Below are 21853 nucleotides of genomic sequence, written 5' to 3' on the forward strand. Positions count from 1 at the left end.
TTGACTAAAAACCTCTCTCATAAGCAAGATATGATCGAACCCCAGAACTGTATGGGTGTTAGATTCATTGCAATCACATAGTGATGTGAACTAGATTATTGACTCTAGTGCAAGTGGGAGACTCTTGGAAATATGTCCTAGAGGCAATAATAAATAGGTTATTATTATATTTCCTTGTTCATGATAATTGTCTATTATTCATGCTATAATTGTATTAACCGAAAACCGTAATACATGTGTGAATACATAGATCACAATGTGTCCCTAGTGAGCCTCTAGTTGGCTAGCTCGTTGATCAATAGATGATCATGGTTTTCTGATCATGAACATTGGATGTCATTGATAACGGGATCACATAATTGGGGAATGATGTGATGGACAAGACTCAATCCTAAGCATAGCACTAGATCGTATTGTTCGTCTGCTAAATATTTTCTAATGTCAAGTATCATTTCCTTAGACCATGAGATTGTGCAACTCCCAGATATCGTAGGAGTGCTTTGGGTGTATCAAACGTCACAACATAACTGGGTGATTATAAAGGTGCACTACAGGTATCTCCAAAAGTGTCTGTTGGGTTGTACGAATCAAGACTGGAATTTGTCACTCCGTGTGACGGATAGGTATCCCTGGGACCACTCGGTAATCCATCATTATATTGAGCTCAGTGTGACTAAGGAGTTAGCCACGGGATGATGTGTTATGGAACGAGTAAAGAGACTTTCCGGTAACGAGATTGAACAAGGTACTGGGATACCGACGATCGAATCTCGGGCAAGTATCATACCGGTAGACAAAGGGAATTGCATACGGGATTGATTGAATCCCCGACATCATGGTTCATCGGATGAGATCATCGTGGAACATGTGGGAACCGACTTGGATATCCAGACCCCGCTATTGGTTATTGACCGGAGAGGTGTCTCGGTCAAGTCTGCATGCTTCCCGAACCCGTAGGGTCTACACACTTAAGTTCGATGACGCTAGGGTTATAAGGGAAGAGTGTATGTGGTTACCGAAGGTTGTTTGGAGTCCCAGATGAGATCCTGGACGTCACGAGGAGCTTCGGAATGGTCCAGAGGTAAAGATTCATATATAGGAAGTGTTTCGGGTGACAGCGGTAATGTACCGGGACCACCGGAAGGGTTCCGGGGGTCCACCGGGAAGGACCACCAGCCCCAAGCTGCTACATGGGCCAAAAGTGGATCGGAACCAGCCCCTAGGTGGGCTGGTGCGCCACCCTTGAGGGCCCAAGGCGCAGCAAGGGGTGGAGGAGGCAAAACCCTAGGCGTGGGGAGGCCACCTTGGGCCTCAAGGCCCACCCTAGGGTGCCTCCACCTTGGCGGCCGCCCCGAGGGCCATCTAGGGCTACCACACCCTTAGGGTGGGAAACCCTAAGGGTGGGCACCCTCCTCCCTCTCCTCCTATATATAGTGAGGGTTTTGGGGCTGTTTTGAGACACAATTGCCTCTCTCCACGGCGCAGCCCTACACCTCCTCCTCCTCCTCCTCTTCCTCCGTAGTGCTTGGCGAAGCCCTGTCGGAGTTCCGCGTAGCTCCACCGTCACCACGCCGTCATGCTGCCGTAGCTCTCCCTCAACCTCTCCTCCCTCCTTGCTGGATCAAGGCGTTGGAGACGTCACCGGGCTGCACGTGTGTTGAACGCGGAGGCGCCGTTGTTCGGCGCATAGATCGGAATCCATCGCGATCTGAATTGCTGCGAGTACGACTCCATCAACCGCGTTCTAGCAACGTTTCCGCTTAGCGATCTTCAAAGGTATGAAGATGTTCTACCCCTTTGCTCGTTGCTGGTTTCTCCATAGATAGATCCTTGTGTGACATAGGAACTTTTTTTCAAATTACTACGTTCCCGAGCAGCACCATGTGGGCTCCGCTGGGATGGCACTAGGAGGTTCTACCTTTTGGGGGGCGCATCTTAGTAAGGAACCAGGGTCCCGTCGTCGATGCGAAGCTTCTTTGGTGGCAGTCGCGTGGGCCACTTTCGGTGCGGAGGCAGCCGACCCTCGAGCAGGAGGTACTTCGCCGTGTCAGGGAGGAGGACGCGCACGTCCATCGCTACTTGGTTGCGTTGGACGCCAGGTTCTTCAATACCTGGCAGGTTCTTCAGGGATCTCACCCGAGCTATGATCTTGTGATGGTTCCGTCTCTGTGGGTGTCCACCGCCCGCGCCTCACTACAGCGACAACTCTTTGGGTGATCAGTTTGATGAAAAACCACGAGTGGACTAGATTATACTATAGATGTATTCGAGATTATATTCGATAATATTCGAGATGTATTAATTTGATTATTGGTTTGAAACTCAAAGAGAATCTTTTTTCCTCTTGAGATCTATTGCAGGATAAGAGGTTTTGACTTTGTTGCTAGAAAAAATTAAGCTTCTTAGGCAGGTCTATCATTGTATGATTTTTGTTTTGTTGTTGTTGTAGCCTTTAGAATAGGTTTTATTTGTCCAATGTCTGTGATTTTTAATGTGATGTAGAATTATGAACACAGGAAATGGCGTGGTCGGATGAAGATAGGATCCCTGCGAGCCATTTGTGCTGGGATGATAGGGGTACATGCGATCATTATCCTCACCTAGATAACGATACGTCCTTCGTCGTCAAGTTGACGGATGACTTCCCGATTATTACGGTATATAAAGACGGCATGTATTTTTTGTTAGTCAAGTATGACGTGTGCTTTTTCTTGCTTTAGTTAACCTTGAATTTTCTTGTATACAATTCGACTAATGCGTTCATTGCCATGCAAGATTTGTTGTCTTGGATAAGTTTCATTATAAAGAGAAGGACAATAAAGATCCTAAGATAGCTAACCTAAGAATAGAGCATTTCACTTTCGTTGTCAAGGTAAAAAATGATGAAGATCACACATATTTTGGCTATTCTAATTGGAGAGCATTTTGCAAGGCATATAGGTTAAATGAGGATATGAACATTACCTTCGATCTTGGCAATGATGATGTCCGTGATAATAATATAGAAATTTGGGTGCATGCCGAGGATGACTTGATTCTAGTTCTACCTCCAGATGCGTTTTGTCAACATATTTGTTAGGTAATTTTATTGATTAGTGAAAAGTATCTTGTACTCATCCCGATTAAATTTCATAATTTTCAATTATTAGCTTATTCCCATGCTAGAAGAACTACACGGGAGATAGTAGATCGGACCTACTACAATTTTGGCTCCAACCTTACTTGGTTGGAGAAAAATCATCTCATGTCATTTATTCATGCTGTTGACAATCATGCTAAAAATTACATGACTAGCAACATTTGTCATGAATATGTGCCACTAGTGCACCAGCTGAGCCCTCAGAACATCACTTCAAACAACTTTGTAAGATTTTGTATACCATTGCGTCACTAATCCATCTTTCTTATACATTATTATTAAGCAAAACTAGTTTGCTAACTATATTATTATTACTAACAGGTACTCCCGTCAGAGACCGTGCCTAAATGGATGTTTACAACCGGTTATTTGGAAATGGTTAGCTTACGGCTAACCCTGATTAATTACCATGATAAATACAGGATATATCAAAGTGAAGACATTCTGAAAATCAAAGGATGAAGAAATGCAATACAAGCGTCCATGATACCATTTGGAGAGGAATCCTTGCGCATCCCACAAGTTGGAGATAGGTTGATATGTGCTCTTCAATACGGAGATGTCGGAGTCCGCCTTTATTTTGCTTTTTTACCTATGTGAGAGTAGTAGTTAGTGTTTCAACCTTGTGATAAATTGGTCATTTGCTGCTATGATAACAACCAGAATCATGAGGAGTTCATCATTTTTACGCTACTTTACCTAGAATGATGAAGACTTTTTAAACTATTATGTACAATGATGAGGATTAATATATGATGTCGTGTAATGGTTTATGTACGTACTAGCTAGCGTCTAGTTGACACTGACCGAAAACACCAACAAGCATAAGAAATCAAAGATGATGGACACAAAAAGAAAATGAGGAAACACAATATGAAACCCCTAATAAAACCCTCCAAAACCCCTAAACCCCCTCCCCTTTCAAAAAACCCGCAGCGCGTGGAGCTGCTGACGCGTGGCCGCCTTTGGGTCCCGATTGGTGTTACCAACGAGGACTAAAGGTCCACCTGCCTAGGCGCTCCGCAGCGGCCATGTGGAGCTCATTTGGGCCTTTAGTCCCCATGGCTTTGTCCCGGTTGAAGAATCAGGACTAAAGGCCCTCTGGAACCGATACTAATGGCCCTTTTTTCTACTAGTGATAGGAGGAATCAAGTAATCTGCTCCATGGCGATGGTTATGTGAGTTCTCGACAAATGAAGAAGACCAACACTTTGTAGTCGCTCTGTCCACAAATATATGATGTTTTGGATATTTCAACACAGACTACATGCAGACTGTAATGAGAACATGTATATGCATTTGGTTCAGATTTTTTTAAAACATCTTATATTTGTGAGCCAAGAGAATATTATTTTTGTTTTTACAATGTAAACAAAAGATAAAGTGCGCTAACATTAAATTGCTATACAATTTAATATTTTTAGTATGTAAAAAATCAAGAATAAATTATTTATTATAAATATCATTAATTATTTGTGATATCCTTATTTATCATGTTGCATTAATTATGTATTATTTCCTTCCTCGTTTGTATGAGGTGAATATTATGTAATAAATACATTTGATAATATTTGTATATTTGTTTATCAACATGCATTAATTACATATTAATTATTATCTTATTTGTATGAGGTCAAGAGAGTATAACAAATTACGATCATTATCTTTGTTTATTTACCAATTAACATGCATTAATTGCATATTTAATTCCTTCCTTATTTGTATGAGGTGAATATTGTAATAAATTTCGTTCATTATCTTGGAGTACTAGTTTTCTAAGTTATCAACATGCATTAATTACATACTATTTCCCCTTATATATATATATATGAGGTCCTGGACATCCAATTATCACAACAACATAAAATCATGTCTTCACCTCCCGCCAGTATCATTGCGGCCCCGTCTGCACCGACCCTCAAGCTGCTTGTTGATAAGAAGGCCAATCGCGTCCTGTACGCTGAGGCCGGAAAGGATGCTGTAGACTTCCTCTTCAGCCTCCTGGCGATGCCAATAGGCACCGTAGCCAAGGTACTTCAGACCGGTAGTGATGGGTTTGGTGTGGCCAACATCTACGCTAGTGTCCAGAAAATGAATACCGTGTACATGCATAGTAAGATCGTTCAAGAGGCTCTCTTGAGCTCATGTAGGCCCATGTTCCTTCACCGCCCTACCACAAGACTCCCAGCGGCACCTGCGCTGGTGCCTAAGAGCATGTCGATAGATGTTGCACGTGACTTCTCTCTCTACGGGTCTGCCGTAGCCGGCGGTGGGCACGTGCAAGGCCTGGTTACTTACTCTGTCATGGATGACCTCACCATCGCGCCCATGTCCAGCATATCTGCAGTGGTTCTGATAAACAAGCTGAACAGGGAAGGGAATGACCTCGTGCTCGAGGAGAAGTCCGTGAAGATTGGTAACAAAGAGGTGGGACTTGCTAAATATGTATATTCAAGCACCTATGCTTTTTTCTTTTCTTATTTTGATATGTTGAATTAATCTATTTGCAGGCTTTCGATATTCTCAAGGCTTCAATGGATTCCAGGACTGTCCTCACCGATGTGTTCCTGTCTGGCAAAAATACTGATGTCTCCCTATCCAAGAATAAAAGGGCTCGTTCATCTAGTGGTGAGAAGAAAAAAGATAAGATCCCGGATTGTTATATATGAGTGAAGGTTGCACCATGTTGCCATTTGGATAATAAGAGTATGCATTGAACCAAGATTGGTTGTAGAGAACTCGCCATTCATGTATTTGTATGACCAAAGACTTGAGAGCATATATGTATGTATATGTCTGTATGGAAAATAATGCTAGCAGCCTTTACCCAAGGAAAGCCTATCAAAACCATACATTTTTGTGAGATCTCTAGGTTCATCAAGCCGTTCCAATTTTGCACCATGAATTCATCAAATCATCTATCTCATACACACCACTAATATTCTTGTGACCTGGCACTAGTACAACTGCCACATTTCCACTAGTACTATTGTCACCAAGACTAGCACTGCTGTCATCCAACTCATTTGAAATTAAAATCCTGCGTGCGACAAACATTACATTTAAGAACAAAAGTTAATACATGTTTTTGAAGTAAACATCATTATGTAACTAATTGGAGCCCATTTAACTATGAGAAGAGTATTTTTTGAGCACGCAAAATAGGAAAGTGCCCTTTACAAAATTTCCAATTACAATTCATACATGTGCAAGAGCAAGTGTGGAAACTTTCCCATACACACCTCATACACAAAGTGCCCGATTATAAAAAATCGCAAAGTGCCATTTTATATCTCAACAATTTCAATTACAATATGCAAAATTCCAAAGTGCTTCCAAAAAACAAAGTGCCAAATTACAAGAAATTATGTACAAAAGATGATTCAAAGTTGCAATACACAAAGTGTTAGTACACATGATAAAGTGTTGAGATGATACAAAGTGTCAATACACAAAGTGCTAGTACACACATGATAAAATGTTGAGACGATAGAAAGTCCCAACACATACAAAGGTGCTAAATCAGAAGGCACGAAATAACAAGAAAGTGTTGGATTGTATACGAAGTACTAATTACCGAAGTGGCAACTGCTTATATGATCTATTAAAGTTCACACTTTTGGACACATATACAAAGTGACAATTAGCAACAAAGTGCCAACTTACTATGTGTACCGAATTGCATATATACACATAATAAACAAAGTACGACTAGTAGCTAGGAAAGTATCAGTAAATTGCCAAATGCCTTACATGGTGCTAGGATACTTGGATAGTGCTAAAATTACTAAATCACAATGTGTTAGAAAGTCTAATAGGGTGCCAAAATAATCTACGAGGTTTTAAAGAACAAGGTACTAAACAATGAAGTGCCAACATTTTTCATTGTAGTTAAGAACATTAACATGTCAGTAAGAAACCATGAACATACTACAAGGTTCTAAGGACGGATCAAACACAAAGCTCTAAACATTACAAATTTGCAGATACATGCATCAGGAAAAGATAAAATGCACAAGGAAAGTGTTATGTATGATCGGATCATAATACACCAAACATTATACACACAAAAGGCAAACGAGTAGAAGTACACCTTCCCTCGATGTTGCAGATCCCCAATGGTTGAGGTTGAAATAGGTGGAGTTGGTTGTAGCAGACAAGGCATCGCCTCCTCCTCAGAGCTTATCATGAGACGAGATATGTAAATTAGTTGCGACGACCTCCATAAGTGAGGGGAGAGGAGCGGCGGCAACAACTTGGACCCCGGAAGGTGACCCAGCTTTCACCATTATTGTCGTAGGAGGAGCGCATTGATAGATCCAACCCCAATGTTGGGTGGAGTGGTGGTATCTACTGCGGCAACCAAAGTCCTTCCTTGGCGCTAGGAATTCTTCTTGTTACTTCTCTGGTTTGCATCGGTTTTTCCCTTGAAGAGGAAAGGGTGATGCAGCACAGGAGCAGTAAGTATTTCCCTCAGTTTGAGAACCAAGGTATCGATCCAGAAGGAGGGCCTCGTCAAGTCCAGAGTACCTACGCAAACACAAACAAGCTTGCACCCAACCCTTCAAAGGGGTTGTCAATCCCTTCAGGATTGTTTGCAAAGTGAGATCTGAAGGCGGAAAGTGCAACGAAGTAAAAAGTGTAAGGCTGAAAATATGGTTTGGAGTAGACCCTGGGGGCCATAGTGTTCACTAGAGGCTTCTCTCATAAGAGCAAATATCACGGTGGGTGAACAAATTACTGTCGAGCAATTGATAGAACCGCTCAAAGTCATGACGATATTTAAGTCAATGATCATACATATAGGCATCACGTCCGAGACAAGTAGACCGATACTTTCTGCATCTACTACTATTACTCCACACATCGACCGCTATCCAGCATGCATCTAGTGTATTGAGTTCATGACCAACAGAGTAACGCCTTAAGCAAGATGACATGATGTAGAGGGATAATCTCAAACCAATGATGAAAACCCCATCTTTTTACCCTTAATGGCAACAACACGATGCCTGCCTCGCTACCCCTTCTGTCACTGGGTGAGGTCACCGCACGGTATGAACCCAAAACCAAGCACTTCTCCCATTGCAAGAATCATAGATCTAGTTGGCCAGACAAAACCCACAACTCGAAGAGAATTACTAGGATATGAAATCATGCATAAGAGAGATCTGAAGAAACTCAAATAAGATTCATAGATAATCTGATCATAAATCCACAATTCATTGGATGTCGACAAACACACCGCAAAAGAAGATTACAGCGGATAGATCTCCATGAAGATCATGGAGAACTTTGTATTGAAGATCCAAGAGAGAGAAGAAGCCATCTAGTTACTAGCTATGGACCCGTAGGTCTATGGTGAACTACTCACGCATCATCGGAGAGGTCATGGGTTGATGAAGAAGCCCTCCGTGTCCGAATCCCCCCTCCAGCAGGGCACCAGAACGTGCCCCAGATGGGATCTTGCGGAGACAAAAGCATGCGGCGGCGGAAAAGTACTTTCGATGATCTCCTTATTTTTTTGGGATTTTTAGGGAATTTATAGGGGCAACCCCTAGGTCAGGGGGCGCTCAGGGGGGCCACAAGCCTGTGGGCCGCAGCCTACCCCCTGGCCACGGGGTGGGGGCTTGTGGGGCCCCTGAGGCTCCCCTGCCTTGGCTCTAAAGCTTCACAATCTTCTTCCGTTCCAGAAAAAATCTTTTCAGGGATTTTCTTCCGTTTGGACTTCGTTTCAAAATCTCCTGTGAAAGGGGTCAAAAACATGGAAAAAACAGGAACTGGCACTTGGCACTGAGTTAATAAGTTAGTCCCAAAAAATATATAAAAGGCATGCAAAACATCCAAAGTTTGACAAGATAATAGCATAAAACCATCAAAAATTATAGATACGTTGGAGATGTATCAAGCATCCCCAAGCTTAACTCCTCCTCGTCCTCGAGTAGGAAAGTGATAAAGAATGAATTTTTGATGTGGAATGCTACCTAGCATAGTTGTCCTTTGCAACTTCTTTCACGTGGCATGAATGTTCAGATCCGTAAGATTCAAAACAATAGTTTGCTATTGACATGAAAACAATAATACTTCAAGCAAACTAGCAAAGTAATCATGAACTTTCAAAATAACAAGGCCAAAGAAAGTTATCCCTACAAAATCATATAGTCTGGCTATGCTCCATCATCCTCACACAACTAATGTAAATCATGCACAACCCCGGTATTGGCCAAGTAATTGTTTTCGCACTCTTACTTTCTCAAACTTTTTATAACTATCACGCAATACATGAGCGCGAGCCATGGATATAGCACTATAGGTGGAATAGAGTGTGGTGGTGGTTGTGAGACAAAAAGGAGGAGATGGTCACATTGACTCGGCGTATCAAAAGGCTATGGAGATGCCCATTAATAGATATCAATGTGAATGAGTAGGGATTGCCATACAAGAGATGCACTAGAGCTATAAGTATGTGAAAGCTCAAAAGGAAAACTAGTGGGTGTGCATCCAACTTGCTTGCTCACGAAGACCTAGGGCAATTTTGAGGAAGCCCGTCATTGGAATATACAAGCCAAGTTATATAATGAAGATTCCCACTGGCAAATGGTAGTGACAAAGCAAGAAGCTCTCAATCATGAAGAACATGGTGCTATCATGAAGCACAAGTGTGGAAAAAGATAGTAGCATTGTCCCTTCTCTCTTTTTCTCTCTTTTTTTATTTGGGCTCTTAGGCCTCTTTTTTTCTTTTCTATTATTTTCTCTTTTTTTGGGGCTCTTTGGCCTCTTTTTTTTATTTCCTCACATGGGACAATACTCTAATAATGACGATCATCACTCTTTTATTTACTCACAGCTCAAAGATCACAATGATGATGACTCCATAGGAAATGCCACCGGCAGTGTACCGGGATGTGCAACGATCTAGCATGGCTTATGACGTTGAAACATCTCGCTAGCTATCTTACGATCATGCAATGGCAATATGAGAGTGACGGCACAAGTCATAAGACGGAACGGTGGGAGTTGGATGGCAATATATCTCGAGATGGCTATGGAAATGCCATAGTAGGTAGATATGGTGGCTGTTTTGAGGAAGGAATTTGGTGGGTTTGTGCACCGGCGAGAATTGTGCGGCACTAGAGAGGCTACACTAGTGGAAAACGGGCCTTTGGCCTGGACCCTTTAGTCCCGGCCTGCCTCTGGGCCGGGACTAAAGGCCCGGCCACGTCGCCCCAATTCTCAATGCCTCCCTCGAGGCTTTAGTCCCGGCCCGTAAGGAGCCTTTAGTCCCGGTTCATGTCCCAAACCGGGACTAAAGGGCTACGCGGCGGGCAGTGGTGGTGGCAACCGTTCGTATCCCCCTTTAGTCCCGGTTGGTGGCTCAACCCGGGACTAAAGGACTAACACGTGGCCTGCCGTAGTGGTGGCAACCGTTCGTATCCCCCTTTAGTCCCGGTTGGTGGCTCAACCCGGGACTAAATGCCTAACACGTGGCCTGCCGTAGTGGTGGCAACCGTTTGGTATACCTCTTTAGTCCCGGTTGGTTGCTCAATCCGGGACTAAAGGCCCAAATGGTTTGCATCCCGCGTCGTTTCGGGCGATGAAAAGCACGAACCGAAGCGTACAGTCGCCATTTATCTGTTCTTCTTCTCTCTCGCGTCGCCCTCTTTGTTCTTCTCCTCTCTTCTTCCCTTCTCTTCTTCCACCATGCCAACTAGCTTTCGTAAGGTGCTCGCACATGGCACGACGATGCTCGATGTCGTGTACACGAACCTGAGCAACGAGGTGCCGTTTTTTCTTCAACAGTTGAAGGAAAAATGGTTTGACCACGCAGCGGATCATGAGAAGTTCTTGGGGATTGATCTGGAGTACACGGTCGATCAACGCGGTGTTGCCGTCATCCAACTATGCTTCGCACGCCATGTCTTGATCTTCCAATGGGCGACGTAAGTTTTGAGGCTTTCTTTGATCCAAGATAATGACATTGTAAGTTTATTTGTTTCAATCATAGTTGGTTCCCTTCAAATAGTTGTAGTGAAACAATTTTGATTAGTTGAAGGGGAGCACAATCTAATTGGAATAGTGTTCCATAATCTGAAAAATCGTATTAGAATCAACTAGTGTTTAATATGTTCCATTGGAATCATAGTTGGTTCCCTTCAAATAGTTGTAGTGAAAGAATTTTGATTAGTTGAAGGGGAGCACAATCTCATTGGAATAGTGTTCCATAATCTGAAAAATCGTATTAGAATCAACTAGTGTTTAATATGTTCCATTGGAATCATAGTTGGTTCGCTTCAAATAGTTGTAGCGAAACAATTTTGATTAGTTGAAGGAAACACAATCTGATTGGAATAGTGTTCCATAATCTGAAAAATCTGATTGGTTCAATATGTTCCATTGAAATCATAGTTGTAGTGATACAATTTTATGCGGTCTTCTTTGATCCAAGGTTATGAAAATTGAATATAGCTAGTGATCTCTCTAGGTTCCATTGGATAGCAATATGATATGTCATAGTCATGAAAATTGCATATAGCTAGTGATCTCTCTAGGTTCCATTGGATAGCTATAGTGATCTCTCTAGGTTCCATTGCATATGTTCTATTTGAATCCTAAAGATAAGTTTCTCTTTAGTTGTAGTGAAACATGTTTCCTTATTGCAGCAGTATGTAACATTTGTTCCATTTTAATTTGTTTCTGTTGCAGGAGTGACAAGCATTGTCCAGAACTCATGGAGTTCCTTCGCAGCGGCATCACTTTTGCTTCCGTTGACATAAGGAACGACAAGCTGAAGATGAGGCACAGCTTCGGTATTGAGATACCAGCTGGTTGCCTCGTTGATCTCCAAACGATATTCAGGCTTCGACATGACAGGACTTCGATGGCTCATATGGCAGTTGCCTTGATCGACGAGTCATATGGTGATATGAAGACCAGTTTCCCAAAGTCTCAGCACAGACTTTGGGAGAAGGGCCCACTTGATGATATCAACATTGAGTATGCAGCAAAAGATGCATAAGTTTCATACGAGTTGTACCGCAAGATTCGAGTCGTCAACTATGACCAGCGTCACCTCGAGGAACGTGGACATTCTGATTTAGATGATTCAGACGAGTAGTGTTCTTAACGTCGAACACTTGTATATATATCTATGGTAGCTATTATTATGTACTGTTTGGACTAGTATCATGTACTTCTTGGACCAATTTATATATGTCTAGTTTCTGTTTGTGCCATTATAGTTTCCAAATTTGAATGGTTTAGCCCTTTCTAACTTCATTTGCTACTTTTGAATGGTTTAGCCCTTTCTAACTTCATGGTATCATGCATTTCGACCACATATATATACAAAAAGTCTTCAGTTCAAATAAGTTCAAAAATGAAATCCCTTTTGTAACAGATCTGTTTTTGATTAAAACAATCATTTAAAAATGAAAGACTGTTAGTCCCACGTGGCGTGCAGCGGAACCACGTGGCGTGCAGCGGAACCACGTGGCGTGCCGCGGAACCACTTTTGTTGTGGGGTTCGCTTCTCCTTCTTCTCCTTGTGCTAGATATTGGTTATGCACTAGGGGAAGTAGGAGTAGCGACCATCATCGACGGTTGAAAAATCAGGTGAGCTAGTGTCCACCATATATGAGAGAAGAAGAATGTCGTCTCTTATTGTGGGGGTCGCTTCTACTTCGAGAGAGATTGTCCATTTTGTGATCTGCCTTTGAATGGTGCATTTTGAACACAAAAAAAGTATGGAGTTCAAATAAGTTCAAAAAAATGAAATCCCTTTGTAAGAGATGAGTTCTCGTTCGAAACCCTGCTACTTCGAGAGAGATTGTCAGTTTTGTACACGAACTGCATCCAGTTTTTGTCGTAGCCCTCTCAAATTTTTAACACATGCTATGTGGGTGAAATGATGATAGCATGCCAACTTTCAACATTTTCAGAGTTCATTTGTAGTGCTTTTCAATTTCAGGGTCAACTAGCTCAAAAAAAAAAAGTAAATGCACGAAATATACCAAATGAAGTCAGAAATTGTTGAAATTTTGTGATGTGCCTTTGAATGGTGCATTTTGAACACACAAAAAGTATGGAGTTCAAATAAGTTCAAAAAAATGAAATCCCTTTGTAAGAGATGAGTTCTGGTTCGAAACCCTGCTACTTCGAGAGAGATTGTCAGTTTTGTACACGAACTGCATCCAATTTTTGTCGTAGCCCTCTCAACTTATTTACACATGCTATGTAGGTGAAATGATGATAGCATGCCAACATTCAACATTTTCAGAGTTCATTTGTAGTGCTTTTCAATTTCAGGGTCAACTAGCTCAAAAAAAAAAGTAAATGCACGAAGAATACCAAATGAAGTCAGAAATTGTTGAAATTTTGTGATGTGCCTTTGAATGGTGCATTTTAAACTCACAAAAAGTATGGAGTTCAAATAAGTTCAAAAAAATGAAATCCCTTTGTAAGAGATGAGTTCTGGTTCGAAACCCTACTACTTCGAGAGAGATTGTCAGTTTTGTACACGAACTGCATCCAATTTTTGTCGTAGCCCTCTCAACTTTTTAACACATTCTATGTGGGTGAAATGATGATAGCATGCCAAATTTCAACATTTTCAGAGTTCATTTGTAGTGCTTTTCAATTTCAAGGTCAACTAGCTCAAAAAAAATAAGTAAATGCACGAAGAATACCAAATGAAGTCAGAAATTGTTGAAATTTTGTGATGTGCCTTTGAATGGTGCATTTTGAACACACAAAAAGTATGGAGTTCAAATAAGTTTAAAAAAATGAAATCCCTTTGTAAGAGATGAGTTCTCGTTCGAAACCCCGCTACTTCGAGAGAGATTGTCAGTTTTGTACACGAACTGCATCCAGTTTTTGTCGTAGCCCTATCAACTTTTTTACACATGCTATGTGGGTAAAATGATGATAGCATGCCAACTTTCAACATTTTCAGAGTTCATTTGTAGTGCTTTTCAATTTCAGGGTCAATTAGCTCAAAAACAATAAGTAAATGCACGAAGAATACCAAATGAAGTCAGAAATTGTTGAAATTTTGTGATGTGCCTTTGAATGGTGCATTTTAAACTCACAAAAAGTATGGAGTTCAAATAAGTTCAAAAAAATGAAATCCCTTTGTAAGAGATGAGTTCTGGTTCGAAACCCTGCTACTTCGAGAGAGATTGTCAGTTTTGTACACGAACTGCATCCAATTTTTGTCGTAGCCCTCTCAACTTTTTAACACATGCTATGTGGGTGAAATGATGATAGCATGCCAAATTTCAACATTTTCAGAGTTCATTTGTAGTGCTTTTCAATTTCAGGGTCAACTAGCTCAAAAAAAATAAGTAAATGCACGAAGAATACCAAATGAAGTCAGAAATTGTTGAAATTTTGTGATGTGCCTTTGAATGGTGCATTTTGAACACACAAAAAGTATGGAGTTCAAATAAGTTTAAAAAAATGAAATCCCTTTGTAAGAGATGAGTTCTCGTTCGAAACCCCGCTACTTCGAGAGAGATTGTCAGTTTTGTACACGAACTGCATCCAGTTTTTGTCGTAGCCCTATCAACTTTTTTACACATGCTATGTGGGTAAAATGATGATAGCATGCCAACTTTCAACATTTTCAGAGTTCATTTGTAGTGCTTTTCAATTTCAGGGTCAATTAGCTCAAAAACAATAAGTAAATGCACGAAGAATACCAAATGAAGTCAGAAATTGTTGAAATTTTGTGATGTGCCTTTGAATGGTGCATTTTGAACACACAAAAAGTATGGAGTTCAAATAAGTTCAAAAAAATGAAATCCCTTTGTAAGAGATGAGTTCTCGTTCGAAACCCTGCTACTTCGAGAGAGATTGTCAGTTTTGTACAAGAACTGCATCCAGTTTTTGTCGTAGCCCTCTCAACTTTTTTACACATGCTATGTGGGTGAAATGATAATAGCATGCCAACTTCCAACATTTTCAGAGTTCATTTGTAGTGCTTTTCAATTTCAGGGTCAACTAGCTCACAAAAAATAAGTAAATGCACGAAGAATACCAAATGAAGTCAGAAATTGTTGAAATTTTGTGATGTGCCTTTGAATGGTGCATTTTGAACACACAAAAAGTATGGAGTTCAAATAAGTTCAAAAAAATGAAATCCCTTTGTAAGAGATGAGTTCTTGTTCGAAACCCTGCTACTTCGAGAGAGATTGTCAGTTTTGTACACGAACTGCATCCAGTTTTTGTCGTAGCCCTCTCAACTTTTTTACACATGCTATGTGGGTGAAATGATGATAGCATGCCAACTTTCAACATTTTCAGAGTTCATTTGTAGTGCTTTTCAATTTCAGGGTCAACTAGCTCAAAAAAAATAAGTAAATGCACGAAATATACCAAATGAAGTCAGAAATTGTTGAAATTTTGTGATGTGCCTTTGAATGGTGTATTTTGAACACACAAAAAGTATGGAGTTCAAATAAGTTCAAAAAAATGAAATCCATTTGTAAGAGATGAGTTCTCGTTCGAAACCCTCCTACTTCGAGAGATAATAGTTTGGATAGTCAAAATTATTAATTATGAAAATAAAAAATAGTTTTGCATTATTTGTTCAATTTGAAACACTTTTCATTATCATAGTTTTGTCAAATTCTCAAATATGCAAAAAGAATTTTTAATAAACATAGTTTTTAATTGAAAATAACAAAATAGATAATAGTTTGGATAGTAAAAATTATTAATTATGAAAATAAAAAATAGTTTTGCATTATTTACTCAATTTGAAACACTTTTCATTATCATAGTTTTGTCAAATTCTCAAATATGCAAAAAGAATTTTTAATAAACATAGTTTTTAATTGAAAATAACAAAATAGATAATAGTTTGGATAGTCAAAATTATTAATTATGAAAATAGAAAATAGTTTTGCATTATTTATTCAATTTGAAACACTTTTCATTATCATAGTTTTGTCAAATTCTCAAATATGCAAAAATAATTCTCAGATTTCATTATCATAGAAAAAAATTGAAACTATATGAGAAATCATGGACAAAATTCAACCTGAATTCACTTTGAATTCAGATTGAATTTTCTCCACAATTTCGAATATAGTTTCAATTTTCAGTAAGTTTAGCCCCGTAAGCCTGCTTTAGAGAGGAGCTCGATGGACAAGCTGCGACGGGGCTTATAAACAAGTGTTAGTCCCCTTCGCTGGGCGAGGTGGGACTAAACTTATCGTGCAGCCGAGGAGGGGCTTTAGTCCCGGGTGGAGCCACGCCCCGGGACTAAAGACACCCTTTAGTCCCGGCTGGAGCCACGCACCGGGACTAAAGACCCCCTGCTTCCCGCCTCTCGGTCTGCCCGAAAAGAGGCCTTTAGTCCCGGGTCGTGGCTCCATCCGGGACGAAAGGGGGTCTTTAGTCCCGGCCCGAGCCACGCACCGGGACTATAGATCCACCTATATAAGCGGGACTTCGAAAATTTCCAACCCAATTCGTCCATTTCTCTTCTTCTTCCTCTCGTTCTCCTGCCCGGCGCGGCACAGTGACGAACTAACCGACGCCGTCAGGCTGCCCGCCGTCCTGCTCGCCGCCGCCTGCCGTCCTCCTCGCCGTCGCGCCGTCCTCCTCGCCGCCGCGCCGTCCTCCTCGCCGCCGCGCCGTGCTCCTCGCCGTCACGGTGTCCTCCGCGCCGTCCTCCTCGCCGCGCGCCGTAGACACCTCCGGCCGGTAAGCCCCCCGCCCCCTCCTCCCCAACACTCCGGCCAGTATAGAAGAAAAGAAGAAAAAGGAGAAGAGAAGAAGAAAAAGGAGAAGAAAGGAAGAAAAAGGAGAAGAAAAGAAGAAAAAGGAGAAGAAAATAAGAAAAAGAAAAAGATTTTTTTTGTCATTTAATTCCTATTGTTATTAGGTTTGTGCTAGATTATTAGGGTTAGTAATATTTAGAATTAGGTTAGGGTTACAAGAAGAAGAAATATGAACAAAAATAAGAAAATAAGATTAGGAAAAATGAAAATAAGAAGAGGAAGAGAAGAAAAGAAGAAAAGGTGTATATTGTATAGTGTATATGCTTAAGTGTATAGTGTATATAGTGTATAGTGTATAAGAAGAGGAGGAATTTTGCTATAGTGTATAGTGTATAAGAAAAGAAGAAAAGAAGAGGAGGATAAGAGAAGAAAAGAAGGGGAGGAGAAGAAAAATGAAAATAAGAAGAGGAGGAATTTTGCTATTGTATAGTGTATATGCTTAAGTGTTAATAGTGTTTCTTAGATTATTGCTTAATTTTGCTATTGTATATGCTTAAGTGTTAGTAGTTTAATTTTTCTATTGTATATGCTTAAGTGTTAATAGTTTATTTTTAGCAATAAAATTAATAGAACTAGTTTATTTTTTTAGTTCATTTTACGATGCCTATCCCGCATCCTCGTCGTCGACTCAGCGGAGGACACCTGCTTGATCAGAGGGGCCCTGTCCGTCGAAGATTTCTAAGCGACGGAGCTCCCCAAAGCGCAAACTGTCGCCCCTCCCAAAGGTACCTCATGCTAATCTTCCTATCAGACCTTATGATCGTACCCCCGAGGAAAATGCCAGGATAGCAAAGGAACATCATGATCCGCAGATGAAAAGGAAGGAACCGAGCCCCGCCCGGAATACACCGAGAAGCACATAGCATGGGCAAAAGACTTCATAACCACTCCATCACAGTATGACTTACACTATAAGCCTGATGACTATACACGCACATTGCAGAAGGAAGTGAAAAAGAGCAGCTCACGTGCAAGTGCAAGTGGGAGCAAATCAAGTTCAACTACAAGCAAGAAAAAATCAGACGTTCCTCAGCTTGGACAACAGGCCAAACAGTCGATCCCACCCCTCAAGGTGTTAACCGAGAATGTTCCCCCTCCGGTGCAGGGGGAAGCTTTTGAAAGAGCAAAGGAGTTGGCGGATGAATGTGGTATCTCGGTTGAAGATTTGCTGGCTTCCCAAGACGACAGGATACCCAAGGCCGTGGTAGCCCCTAAGCCATAGTTTCTCATGGGAGAGCCTTTGGTCAGCAAAGATGATCTCCCAACAAATATGTGTTACTTGCATAAATGGTACTTAAGTGAATCAAAGAATGGGAGAACGATGATCGTGATGAGTGTCCCACGGGAGTACTACGGCCGCTCCGAAGAAATCCATATCGACTTTGATGAACTCTTCCAGATATACAATGGCGACGCCCTCGACAAATCGCTTATGAGTTGCTATTGTCTGTAAGTTTTTTAATTTGTTATCTACATATAACTTGTTTAGTTATTTCAATTCATTGTCTATATATAACTTGTACTCTATTATGCAGAATGAAGATTCTGGAGTGTAAAAGTAGGAGCATCCTAAATATTGGGTTTATTGACCCAGATAAAATACATATAGCGACGCTAACTGACAAACCCAAGGAGACGGAGGAAAACCTTCTAAGGTTTCTAACAGATCAAAATTTCTGTGACCACATACTGTTTCCATACAACTTCAGGTGAGGGTCTTTACTCTGTTGTGTCCATTCACTTATAAGTGTAATTGATAAGTTACTGACACACACACACACACACACACACACACACACACACACACACACACACACATATATATATATATACATGTGCAGCTTCCATTGGATTCTGTTGGACATTCAAATTGATAAGGGAAGAGTTGATGCCTTCGACCCATTATCGAGACCCTTGGAACAGTTCCAAAGCCTGCAGGACATGCTCCAAGGGTAATTTTAATCATTCTTGCACTCTATCGGTCTCTTTCTATGATTTCCTGATATATCAATTAATGAAAAACTTAGCAAATCATTATCCTTGTCGGGCAGGATTTGGAAGCGGTTCAAGTGCGTGACTACCGGTAACTTTCCTGAGAAGGTGACCTTTAGAGCGGCTCAGGTAAGTAGTAGTATGATATACTTCTATTAATTTTCAATACATTTATGATGCTAGATTATTATTTTGATTATATATATTCTATTCTCGTAAAGTGCGACCAGCAGCCACGGGGAACGCATCTATGCGGATACTATGTTTGCGAGACCATTCGCACGTTTACCTCTGAGTTCAAGGATCACAGATTCGACGTAAGCAATGAACATTCACACCTCTATTTTTACCCGTCATTCTTTGTTATCATGATTGATATTCATATTCATCTCCTCTTCTTATATAGCACACGACCATGAGGACAAAGGTCCTACCACAGCAACGCGCGATTGCTGTTGCAGAGGAGCTTGCGGGATTTTTGAGGACGGAAGCTATAGAAGACAAAGGACGATTTAGTGTAGCTAAGAGCCATTACTGATGTTCGTCCATGTAATCGAATAGACGGGCTCTAGTCCCGATAATTCAGATCTCCATATAATTGTATATATATGATCGCTTGTAAGATAAGTTAATCTTATATATATATATGCATAATTATTTCTGTTTAAATTATATGAAAACTAATTCCCGAACACCAAACGAGGCATCACGTTAATCTCCCGAACACCTAAGCCCTAAAACCCTAAAACCCAAAAATAATTTCATTCAAAAAAAAACCCAAAAACCAGCAAAATATGAAAATCTTTAGTCCCGGTCCGTGTAACGAACCGGGACTAAAGGGCCTGCCCCTGGGGCGCTACGAGGCGCCCACGTGGAGCACCTTTAGTCCCGGCTTGTAACAGGGCCGGGACGAAAAGGTTAGGCCTTTAGTCCCGCCCCTTTAGTCCCGGTTGGTGAACCGGGACTAAAGCCCCTTACGGGCCGGGGCTATAGGCCCTGTCCCCATTAGTGCTAGCAATGGTGGAAGGTGAAGGTGCATCTATACCATGGGCTCACATTAGTCATGAAGAACTCACATACTTGTTGCGAAAGTTTTTATTAGTAATCAAAACAAAGTGCTAAACGCATACTCCAAGGGGAAGGGTTGGTAGGTGTAAACCATCGCGCGACCCCGACCTCAACACAAAGGATGACCATCAATAGATCAATTATGCTCCAACTTCCTAACACATCGGTTAACCATACGTGCATGCTACGGGAATCACTAACTTCAACACAAGTATTTCTAGATTCACAACATCCTACTAACATAGCTCTTAATATTACCAACTCCATGTCTCAAAACTATTTGAGAGGAATCAAAACTTCTCTTTCTACTCAATGCACATGAAGATGGAGGTTTTTGCATCCTCTTTGGGTATCTATCACTTTTGGGACTACTTTCATAGCATAAGCCAACTACCAAATCACGCACCACCGCGCTCTAAAAGATATAAGTGAAGCACAAAGAGCAAAAGTATATAGCTCAAAAGATATAAGTGAAGCACTATGCGCAAAAGTATCTAGCTCAAAAGATATAAGTGAAGTACTATGAGCATTCTAGCAAAATCACGATGAGTGCATGTCTATCTCTATCAAAAAGGTGTGCAGAAAGGATGTTTGTGACACAACAAAAGGAAAATACTCCTACGATACAATACGCTCCAAGCAAAAACACATATCATGTGGTGAATAAAAATATAGCTCCAAGTAATGTTACCGATGGATTGAAGACGAAAGAGGGGATGCCTTCCCGGGGTATCCCCAAGCTTAGGCTTTTTGGTGTCCTTGAATTTGTCTTGGGATGCCTTGGGCATCCCCAAGCTTGATCTCTTTCCACTCCTTATCTCTTTGTCCATGAGAACATCACCCAAAACTTGAAAACTTCACAACACAAAACTTAAACAGAAACTCGTGATAACATTAGCACAAGAAAACAAACTACCACTTCTTTTGGTACTGTAGCAAACTTGAATTCCATCTATGTTGGTGTTGGGCTACTGTATTCTCACTTTTCCATGGCTAGTACCCCCCGATACTAACCATAGTTTGATCAAAACAAGCAGCCAACTCAACAAAAAACAGAATCTGTCAAAAACAGACCAGTCTGTAGCAATCTGTATACTTCGTATACTTCTGGTACCTCAAAAAAACTGAAAAATTACGACGTCCTGGGAAAAAAGCATATCAATTAACATAAAAAAGAATCAATTCAAAATCTCTTTCTGAATAAAAATGAAAATTCATCTCGTGAGCAAAAGTTTCTGTCTTTTTCCAGCAAGATCAAACAACCATTACCAAGACTAGTCATAAAGGCTTTGCTTGGCTCAAACACAAAAAAGAAACACAAAAAAAACAATCACAAAAGAATTATGAAAGTGTGGACACAACAATACAGAAAGAAAAAGATAACTTCATTGGTTTGCCTCCCAACAAGCGCTATTGTTTAATGCCCTTAGCTAGGCATAAAAGCGATAGAATCACGTATCGTCGTCTTTGGTATTCAAACCATAAGTGGCCCTCATCATGGATTCATAAGGCAATCTTATTTTCTTTCTTGGAAAGTGTTCCATGCCCTTCCTTAAAGGAAATTGAAATCTAATATTCCCTTCCTTCATATCGATGATAGCACCGATAGTCCTTAGGAAAGGTCTACCAAGAATAATAGGGCATGTAGGATTGCAATCAATGTCAAGCACAATGAAATCCACGGGTACATAGTTCCTATTTGCAATAATAAGAACATCATTGATCCTTCCCATGGGTTTCTTGACAGTAGAATCAGCAAGATGCAAATTAAGAGAACACTCTTCAATCTCATTAAAACTCAGAACATCACATAAAGACTTTGGAATCTCAGAAACACTAGCACCCAAATCACACAAAGCATTGCACT

At 40.9% G+C, this 21853-nt stretch overlaps 1 protein-coding gene across 1 annotated transcript; it reads left to right on the forward strand.

The window, feature by feature from the left end:
• The first annotated feature begins 5007 nt into the window (after positions 1-5007).
• On the forward strand, positions 5008-6004 carry LOC123439255. Its single transcript, XM_045115992.1, has 2 exons — positions 5008-5566; positions 5650-6004. The coding sequence occupies exons 1-2, from the start codon at positions 5009-5011 to the stop codon at positions 5806-5808; spliced, it is 717 nt and encodes a 238-aa protein (XP_044971927.1). The 5' UTR covers position 5008; the 3' UTR covers positions 5809-6004.
• Positions 6005-21853: the final 15849 nt, after the last annotated feature.

This window comes from Hordeum vulgare, chromosome 3H (genome assembly GCF_904849725.1).
Source record: "Hordeum vulgare subsp. vulgare chromosome 3H, MorexV3_pseudomolecules_assembly, whole genome shotgun sequence".
NCBI lineage: Eukaryota > Viridiplantae > Streptophyta > Magnoliopsida > Poales > Poaceae > Hordeum > Hordeum vulgare.